We start from the raw sequence: 11,706 nt of genomic DNA on the forward strand, positions 1-11,706 counted from the left end.
CAGAAAAAATGAATTCATGAGGAATTAACACCTCACTTTTATTAGTTGGAGAAAAAATCCAGTTTTAGTATATTTTGTCATTATTATACATTTTTCTCTAATCATATATCTACTATTTTCTTTTCTTTGTTTCAGCATTTTGAACCTAGGTTTAACTTCTCGTAGTTCTCACTTTTTAGCCATTCTATTTGAGGTAGTTGATAACTATTGAAATTCTTCGATTAACATAGGAGAAAAATATATTATTATATGATAGAATTAATATGAGTATATTTTGTTATTAAATATACAAAGTTAATGTAAAATAAAATTACACATAAAAAAGCAAAGAAAATAAAATTAAAATAGCAAAAATGATAAAAAATTATTTTTACAATTTTGTTTTGTCATTTTTATGTATAGAAGATTAAAAAATAATAAACTTCTAACTAAATTAATTTGTATTTATTGTATTCAATTTAAATAAGTAATAAATTATCTTATTTTAATTTATTCCTTAAATTTATATATCATAAAAATCAAATCAAATAATTGATATACATAATTTTAAATTGTGTGATACTTAAATATCTAATAAAATCAATTAGTTGATATAATTAAGGTTTAATTATTTTGTTGGTCTCTATAGTTATAGAAGATTAAAAAATAATAAACTTCTAACTAAATTAATTTGTATTTATTGTATTCAATTTAAATAAGTAATAAATTATCTTATTTTAATTTATTCCTTAAATTTATATATCATAAAAATCAAATCAAATAATTGATATACATAATTTTAAATTGTGTGATACTTAAATATCTAATAAAATCAATTAGTTGATATAATTAAGGTTTAATTATTCTGTTGGTCTCTATAGTTTTGCAAAATTTTCAGTTGGGTCCCTATATTTTTTTTCCTTTTAATTGAGTCCTTACACCAAATTTTATTTTTAATTGGGTTCCTATACTTTTTTTTTCTTTTTATTTGAGTCTCTGCACCAATTTTTTTTCTTAATTGGGTCCCTATATAATTAAACCAATTACTGTTAAGAGGGACCTAATTGAAAAAAAAAATTAGTGCAGGGACCCAATTAAAAGGAAAAAAAAGTATAATGACCTAATTAAAAATTTCGTGAAACTATAGAGATCAATAGAGTAATTAAACCTATAATTAATTCATCATAATAAATTGTATTTAATGAGTTAAACAAAATAAACTAAAAAACACTATCAGAAGCATGCTACATTGACTCTATCATTAAATGTAAAAATTCGATTTTATATAATAGAATAAATAATATAATAGATGGCGAGAAAGAGAAAGATAAACATTTTAGATCCTAGGTTGTTTCTTTTGGATGTTGCAATGTGGGTATCACATTATTTTACTTATTCTACCCTATAGACCCTTTTGTAACTTTATTTAAGTATCAATGGAATTTCACTACCTTTGAGTAATAAATTAAAATCCAAAATGAAACTGAAAAAAATAAAGAGTATAAAATTATTGATTGAAATTTTATTTTATTTTTTGTTATTATAACAGGTATTTTTATTCAATATACCAACACCGTACAAAATTAATCATAAAAGGTATAAGGTATATATTTAATATACCAATACCGTACAAAATTAATCGTAAAAAAAGTATAAAATATAAATAAATATACTGAATTAAGAGATAAAATTATATTTGTTATCTCATTTTTACTTTTAGCAGCACAATAGAATATCATGTACTCAACATAATTTAAGATGTAAATTATAATTAATTATACTTTTTATTTTAAAATATTTAAAATTAATCTTAATATAAATAAAAATAATTTAATATATTGAATAAATTAATTAGAATAATAAAGTTAACTATTTTTTGATCAATTTCGTTGTTTTTTCTGACTACTTTAAAATTACGACTTTTTTTTTAATTTGACCATGAAATAAAATTAGAGTTATTGGTCTATACCATTAAAAAAATTAACACTATACAATTACATTTGTACATATAACGTGTTCCTAAATTTTTATATGCAAAACTTAAGATTCTTTATTTTTTGTTTATGTCATAAATAAGTATTGTTTACAATAATCCATATTAATTTAAAAACATGAAAAATTTTTGTACGTATTAATTTTATATTTAATATTAAAACATATAATATTTAAAAAGAAAATAAAATAAATAAGAAGAAAATAAAAAGAAATAGAAGACTACAATAAAATAAATTGAATTTGAGAGTTTTTTTTAACAAATTTTATATCACATCCGTTTCAATAATAATAAATAAAAATACATCAAATTGATATCTAAGAGAAAATGATGAGATAAAATCATAACATAGTTCTAAAAAAAAGCTTAAATTAAACCATAATATCATTGCACAACACAAATTGAAAGTAATTTCATACTACAATATACCACACAAATAGGTAAATGACTTAAGCTTAATTACGGAATTTTTTTTATTTATGCATACATGATAACACCATGGTCTATAAATGTTTCATGGATAACATATCATATATTGCTATGAATGATAAGTATGAAAGTTGAAGAGTATGTGGTGGTTTGTATCCACGATAGTTTCCTTTTTGTGATGATGCCTCATAAGAAGAAAAAGAATTGTTATAAAAGCTACCCAATGAAAGAATAATTGGTAAATGAATGATATTTTGATTATTTTCTTATAGCATATATGATCTTTTATAGTGGTAAAATAAAAATGGAAGGAATAAAATTTTGTATTTTTATATTAGGAATAGAATTTGAAATAGGAAAATAGGAGACAATGATTTTTTTAACTAAATTAATCTATATTTATTGTATTTAATCAGTGTAAGTAACAAATCATCTATGTTATTATGTACCTTATAAATTAATGAATTAAAATAATTGATATAATAAATTACAATTATTTGATTGATATAAATTATAATAAATCGTGTAATATTTAAATATCTAATCAAGTTAATTATTTGATATAATTAATTTATTGTAATAAATTGTATTCAATGAGTTATAAAAAAATAAATTAAGAAACACGTTCAGAAGTATGCCACGTCCATTATTAAGTGCATAAATTCATTTTTTATATAATAGAAATATACATTCTTATATATGTTATAGAAATATGATTTGATTCCATTAACTTGATAAATTTTTTTAATTTGCCACGTATATTCAGCGTGGAATTATAATTTTTCTAAAATAAATTTAGAAGAGAGAATAATGCTCTCATTTTGGAGAGAAAATGAATTCACGAAGAATTGACACTGCACTTTCATTAGTTGATAATACATTAAATATTGATTTTATATCATTATAATAAATATATTTTAATATGTTAAATATTGATTTTATATAAGAGTAAATTATCAATTATACCCCCGAATTTGTAAAATGCTGACAATAATAACCCTAATATTTGTTAACGACAATTATACCCTCAAAATTTTTAAAAACGCAACAAATCTGCCCAACCATGAATAGGGCCTTTCTCCGTTAAACGAAGCTTGGTGATGTGGCAGATGGAATTCCAACGTGGCATCCGTTAAGGATTTCAATCCCGTTTCTCATTTATAAGAATTGAGAGAGAACGTTTTCCCCAATTCACCAGAAAGATAAACCCTAACCACTGTCATGCATGGTGAAAGCAGGGACATGTCCAATAACAATCGAAGGACACAATCAATGAAAAATAGTAGCTCTGAAGGGCTCGAAGAACATGGGAGCAAGCCCTATAACGGGACATGCTTCTGCCGTCTTCAGGTGGTGGCGTTGAAATCGAAGACGAGGAGAAACCCAGGGAGATGGTTTTTCAGGTGTCCTCTGTGGAAGGTATGTATAAATTTTCTGGTCAATCTGTCCCCCTTCCCTATTGAGAATTGAGCTTGATGAATGGCTTTTGTGCTGGGCAGACAAAGAATACTGGGTGCCATTATTTTCAGTGGATGGACGAAACCAACGAGGAATCTGTTGAGGTGGAGGAATCCTCCAAAAATGGCACACTAGTATGCAATGAATGTGGAGTCTTGAAAGGGAGATTTACCAGTGTTGAGACTAAGACCATACACAGAGATCGAAAGATGATGATGGAGCACATGAAGAGAGTTGAATTATTTCTATGCATCATTCTGTGTGAAATTGTACTGAGTTTGATTGTGAGTGTGATTTAGTTGGTTAGATAGGACAAAGGATGCATGCAGGACAGGGTTTATTAATGGATGTTATGTGTTATTGTTTTGTGGAAGTTATGTTGGCATTGTTGTAGCTATTTTCTTGCTTGTTAACGAAGTGAATCTGTGTCTTACATTAAATTGCATCACTAACAAAAGCATGAATGGAGTGAATACAAATAAGTAAAAAGGACAACTCAGATGTGTTAACTAAATTGAGATAGACTTAAGAAATCAAACACTGCCAAAGGAACAAGAATAAAACCAAAATATTTAGTTTGCATAACATTTAGCATTAAGACAAATTGTTCCAACCAAAATACTGAATACTCGCTAATTAGTCTTTATATCAGACACTAAAATACTTAAATTGTGCAACAAAGGCTAATAACTATCAATACTAATATCAACATATAACCCAAAAAGTAGAAAAAGTATTGCAACTAAACTTCAACTTATAACTCAAAAGAATAACTAATTAGAGATCCAAGTCTCCTTCAACCAAACTGATTTGGCATGAACTTAGAGAACCTAAAAGTGGTTGCTTTACTTGCTCCATTCATGGTTTCATTTGACACCGCTGAAGTCTTAATACCACTAATTTATCCGTGTAGGCCATTAGTGCATCTTTATGAAATACCATAGTTTTCATGAGGTAATATCTAATCTCCTCCAGCATGGTAATGATGCTCTTGCCTCTTAGTCCCACCATTGTTGTATTAAGTGATTCCGCATTATTATTCGTTATGTTATCTACTTTCGGCCAAGTAGAGAATCTTGACCTTGACCAAGTTTCTTGCTCATATGTAGACAAGTATTTTCAAGTAGATGTATTAATCCTCTTGATTGCAGCCATACCTTCATTAAATTCCTGGTCAGTCAACGTCCTTGCACATTGAAACAACAATTATTTAACTTCAAGGTCTTTTCAGCGCTTGTTAAAATTCTTCCACATATGCATAGTACAAAACCTGTGATTAACCCCTGACATAACTTCTTGCAGAGCAGGAATTAGTCCCTGTCATTGACTTAGTTAGGCAACATATACCATAGCTTGAGGTATGAGTAGGTGAATAAAATAATTGAATACACAGATTAAAAACTAACCTTATGCTTATCTGACATGAAGTGCCAATCAAATTGCTGGTGGTCTCCGACATCTGCCAACAAATATTCAAGGAATTCTTTCCAATTTTTTTTTTGTTTCTACATCAACTACTCCATATGCAACTGGGAATAGATGATTGTTGGCATATTGAGCAATGGCAATCAGTACCTGCCCTCCAAAATAATCCTTCAGAAATGATCCATCAAGGCATAGGAAAGGCCTACATCCTTACTTGAATCCCCTTTTGCAGGCCTCTAGACAGATGTATAGACTTTTAAACTTAGGCAACCCTTCTTATTGTGAGGTTGTGCCCATATGGCAACTGGATCCTGGGTTGGCCTTACAGAGCTCATTCAAATAAGTCCTCAACATCAAATATTGTTCCCTTTCTGTGCCCTCAATGACATCCTTAGCCTTTTCCATTACCCTAAACATCACCTTTCTCTCCGACACATATATCAAACTCCACCTTGAACATATCTCGAGCCTCTTTGTGGGATAAATTAGGACAGATCCTAATCTTGCTAATCAACTCCCTCGAAACCCATTTACAAGTGACTGACCTACTTCTATTACTCCTAGGACATGTATGCTCATCAACCAATATTTTTATTTGGTAACTAGGTGGCTGGTTTTTCCTTGCACAGTAAACCTCCCATGGACACGTTTCGTTGTAATAGATGACCCTGCACCTATGTGGTTCAACATTGAGAAAAAATGCCTCTCTGCCCATTTGAATACTGTACTTCCGGACTGCATCCTTAAACTGTTGCATCGTGCCAAATTTTATACCTAACTCCAGTCTAATTTTGCCAAAGTTTGTATCAGGATTGTGCTGAGGAAATACTGGTTTTCATCCTCAGAATCAGAACCGGGTGGGGTGTGCAACTCCTCAGAGTGGTACTGATATTCAATTGGCTCATCATCATGGTCATTTCGGTTAGGAATAACCACCCTTGGAGCCTGATTCTCCTCGCTGGGTGGCAGAATCCTCTGACCTGATGGAGGGGGTCTTGGATGATGCCTCCGACCTTGTATCCCACACGAGGCATCCTCATCTAACCCAACAACGTGATGCATTCATATGATTAGGTAATTAATTAACAGACAACCTTTGGCAATTAAAATAGAATCTTAACAGTAAACAATATTATACCTAGGATCTACAATTCATTAACATGATATTTGTGAATAATTGCATGTTTTAACCAACAAAAATATACAATAAATATACTAACCTACATGTTCGTCACCATTGTTCTGTGGGGCAGGTTGCGCTCTACCAGATGGTTGGGGCCTTCCATGTTTCTTCCTGTGTTTTCTTCCTCGGCCATCAGCTTCTTCAAGATGAGATTGCCCCTCTTCGCCTTCAACTTGTGTCTCATGGCTGTCTCCTAAATTGGGTTCCTCATTTTCAACTGTTGCAGCTTGAGTTTGAATAGGTACGTTATCAGTAGCTACGTCATCTTTCAGCGATTGATCATTCCCCCCTTTACTCAACATTGGTTCACCCTCCTGTTGCTGTTGCTCCTCGTATTGTGGGGGATCATCTTGATGATTTTCCTGATTTTCTGAAGGAGTTCCCTCTACTTCTATATCATCTGGTCCTCCATGGTCCTCATGCTGTGGGAGATCCTGGTGATGATTTTGCTGATCTTCTGAAGGAGGTCCCTCAACTTCATCAACTAACTCTGGATCGGCGTCAACATGATGCTCAAAATACAAGTAGACCCTGTTTTCATTTTTCAGTGCAGCATCACACAACTTAACCACATCGGCATCCCTTCTCAGCACCCGTAACCCGTTAGCTAAATCCATCCCTGACTCCAACCAATACACTTCGTTATACCTAGTATAACCTAAATCCAGAAACAAACCTTCAACAAGGAACAAATTACATGTATCAACATGCATCCTGTCGATGATACTCACTAAACCACTGTTATACTTCACCACAGCATCCGCATCCTTCTCTAACCAACCCCGATGGTGATATACAAACGTGATATGAGTTGCCATCTAACAAAAACCATCAAATAAGTTACAATTAGATAAATCAACACATTAAGACACCCATCATCGAGCTGCCATTTCAAAAAAAAATTTCACTTCATCACCAACAATATGCAAACCCCAACGAACTAATAACAAGAAGAACGAAAACATAAAATACTTACCGAAACCTTTGTTGTTCAATGGAGATTTTCTCACTGAGTATCAATGCCAAACGTGAGATTGCATGTGATATTAACAATTCCGAAAGGCGATTACAAAGACACAAGAGACGAAGAGAAACAGAGATCACCACTAACAAACTCTTTAGTTTCGCGCGTCCTAAATGGTCATAGTTAAATATGGTGTTTTATTTAAGGTTAACTTGGTCATTTACTTGGAATTGGGCAATTAGGGTTTCATGAATTAGGGATAAAGGAGAAACAGGATTGAAACCCTCAACGGATGTCACGTTGGAATTCCGTCTGCCACATCACCAAACTCCATTTAACGGAGAAGGGCTCTCTTCACGGTTGGGCAGATTTGTTGCGTTTTAAAAATTTTCGAGGGTATAATTGTCGTTAACAAATATTAGGGTTATTGTTAGCGTTTTACAATTTCGGGGGCATAATGGGTAATTTACTCTTTATATAATTATAATAAAGATATTTTTCTAAATTAGTATAATTATGTATTATTCATTAAATGCATTCATTTTGGAGGAAAAATAGATTCATAAGAAATTGACACCTTACTCTCATTAGTTGGGGAAAAACCCAATTTTAGTATATTAAGTAGATAGATAGATATTAAAAGGAGTTGCTGACCACCTCCAACTAGCCTCCTCACCCATTTGACAACCCGGATTATAAAAAAGAATACTCTATTTAACAAGGTTAGGTAAAAAAGTGTAGCACCTTTCAAGCTTCTACTGTCCATCCACCTCAAAATAAAAAATATGATCATACGACACTTTCTTGGTCAATGGGGCCTTCTATCCTCCATTTTCCACACCAAAAGGATTGGTTAAGATCAGAGGACTAATATTTCACGTGAAACCATCCCTCAAAAGATTAAAGGTCTTACAAATACTGCACCATACATCATTGTACTTTATAGTCTTTACTATTTAGAGTTAATACTCAAAATCATCCCTCAAAGATATCCCGATCTCCATTTTGGTCCTCGAAAGATAAAGTTAATCAAAATCGTCCCCGAAAGATACACGACTTGGTCACGTTAGTCCTTCCGTCAGTTGGATGATGATGTGTCACGTTAAGTGCCACGTGGCACATGATGACGTGGTGGGTGATGCCACGTGTCACGAGATGATTGGTTGACGTGTCAGATCACGCCACATGTCAGGTCGGTGACACGTGACATGTAAAAAAGTTATTTTTAATCAAAATAGTCCTTGAAAGTTCAGACGTAAGTCATTTTTATCCCTAAAATTTTAAAAAATAATCAAAATTAGCCCTTATATAATTTTTTTTAATTTTTTTGATAATATTAAATTTAAAATATTTTTTGATACTACTAATTTTAATAGAAATATAATTGACAAACAAAAAATTAGTAATGGTATCTTTTTTTCTTAAAAATTTTGTCAATAAAATTATCTCTCTCCTTTAAATCTTCTCAAAATCTCACTTATTCTTTTCTATTCTAAAATCTTTTTCTTACATTATCACATTTTGCTAGAATATATATACTAAAAATTAAAATATATGTATTTATTAACCTAAACAAAATTATATGCTCAAAATCAAAATTTATGTATTAAAAGAAAAATTATATAATCTATTTCAAACATATGAAACACACAAAATATTAAATTGAAACTAATTAAATTTAGAAAGTTCTAAGAAAAATTGAATTTCTTTTCAATTCACTATTTAAAAAAAGTAAAATGACACTACTTCGACCCTTGAATAATATCACTTATAAATTTAGATGTGATAATCACGTAATTAGTTTAATAATTTCGTTTGTGCTATTTTATATTCGTTTCTTGTAAATATTTAAAAAAAGAAAAGATTTGGATCTCTTAATAGATCTATTTGACTCAAACCAAAATAATTTGACAACAAAAATATTAACTCTGGTAACGAATATATATTATGACTTAATATTTTCTTTAGTACTTCTATATAGTTAAAAATATTTAATATTTTGTGTGTTTTATATGTTTGAGATAGATTATATAATTTTTCTTTTAATACATAAATTTTGATTTTGAGCATATAACTTTGTTTAGGTTAACAAATACATACATTTCAATTTTGAATATATATATATATATTCTAGCAAAATATGATAATATAAGAAAAAAAGTTTTAGAATAGAAAAGAATAAGAGGGATTTTGAGAAGATTTAAAGGAGAGAGATAATTTTATTGACAAAATTTTTAAGAAGAAAATATACAATTATTAATTTTTTGTTTGTCAATTATATTTCTATTAAAATTAGTAGTATCAAAAAATATTTCAAATTTAATATTATAAAGAAAAAATTAAAAAAATTATATAAAGACTAATTTAGATTATTTTTTTAAAATTTTAGGGATGAAAATGACTTATATCTAAACTTTCAAGGACTATTTTATTTTGATTAAAAATAACTCTTTTACATGTCAAGTGACACGTCAACCAATCATCTCGTGACACGTGGCATCACCCACCACGTCATCATGTGCCACGTGGCACTTAACGTGACACGTCATCATCCAACTGATGGAAGGACTAACGTGACCAAGTCGTGTATCTTTCGGAGACAATTTCGATTAACTTTATCTTTCGATGACCAAAATGGAGATCGGAGTATCTTTTAGGGACGATTTTGAGTGTTAACTCTTACTATTTATCTACATTCATGATTTGTAAAATATATCTACACATTCTAAATTTCCTAGCCTCCTTTAAAAGTATTTAAAATTCGGCCCGACTCAAAATTAAGTTTAAATTCGAGACATATTTTATTAGATTTGGGTTTATTATTTTCATTGGATGGGTGAGATTCAGATTATTTTTTGGATTATTTGGTCCCTTCCAAAATTACCTTTTACAATAAAAATGATATATTTTAAAATAAAATTAGTAATATCATATTATACTTTTATACTTTAATTAATATTTTTTATATTATATGATATTATTTTTATTTTAAAATAATTTATTTTTATATAAATATAATATAATATTTGTTCAAACTGGATTTTAAAAACTGGAATAAAATGCAATTATTATTAAATTTTCTTCATTCATATTGCGGTTATTTTTTTATTTTACACACAACTCCCACTCATTGTGTCCTCTTATTTGTTCCACTAAATATAGTACTCTCTTTTATCTTTTCAGGTAATCCTATTAATCTCATATTTAGAAAGTATAATTATCAAAGTCAGATCTCTTACTGTAATTAATACATAGGTATATGTATTAATTGTGTCAATAATTACATAATTTTTTTCTGTCTTTTTCTATCTCTTGGGTTATGCAAATTTTATTTTATTTTTCTAACTATGGTACAAAACCTTCTCAATATTGAAAGAGAAAGTCTATGCATATTATTCAAATCGTCATAAAACTTTAAAGTATATTCAGTTTGAATAGTATCAACCATTTGAGAGAATGAATTTAAACTTAAATAATTATTCTTAATGAAGAGCATTGGGTATATATTTATTGAATTTTTTTTAAAAGAAATAAATTTGTATATTTTATGCCATCTTTTATTTTTGTCGTGATGGGCAGTAGTACTCACATCATCATTTTAAAGTTCATTTTATAGTTATGTCAATTCATAAAGTATTTTACAAAAATTATTTTTAACTAAATTTTTTATCTTATAATTATTTTATATTTTGAAATTTAAAATTTTATATTTTTATTTTTATTCAAATATATTATTTTTGTATTTTATTTTAATTCTATTAATTTTCCATACACAACACAAACAGATACGGTGATATAGAATCTCCTTGCCTAAGACCCCTGCTCGGAGTAAAGCTATTTAATCTATCCCCATTCCAGAGGATAGACAGTGAGGATGCAGTGACACAACGCATAATCAGATTGACTGTCGAAGGAGGAAAGCCAAAACTCACCAGGGTTTATTTCAGAAATCCCCAATCCACTCTATCGTACGCTTTCTCCAAATCAATCTTAAAGGCCAGGGTGCCTTTCTTTGACTTTGTCTTCTTCATGAAATCTACTTAAATCCAACCTACACCATAAACAACCCTATCATCAGAATTGAGTTTAATATATTTTATCGAATAAAGATGCCAATTAATATAAGTTTTTTTTTTTTTGGTTGCACCAAATATCAACTTGATTTTTTGATAAGTTCAGAAAGAATGACTTGATTTGTATCGTTCCATCTTAACTTTGATGGACTGATAGATGAGTAAATCACCTAATATTTTGTTCAAAAATATTTTAACTTCC

General features: G+C 29.5%; 1 protein-coding gene across 1 annotated transcript; it reads left to right on the top strand.

Annotated features, from left to right (window-relative positions):
• LOC107619978 lies at positions 3,623-4,158 on the top strand. Its single transcript, XM_016322203.1, has 2 exons — positions 3,623-3,820; positions 3,901-4,158. The coding sequence occupies exons 1-2, from the start codon at positions 3,623-3,625 to the stop codon at positions 4,156-4,158; spliced, it is 456 nt and encodes a 151-aa protein (XP_016177689.1).

Source organism: Arachis ipaensis, chromosome B10 (genome assembly GCF_000816755.2).
Source record: "Arachis ipaensis cultivar K30076 chromosome B10, Araip1.1, whole genome shotgun sequence".
Lineage (NCBI taxonomy): Eukaryota > Viridiplantae > Streptophyta > Magnoliopsida > Fabales > Fabaceae > Arachis > Arachis ipaensis.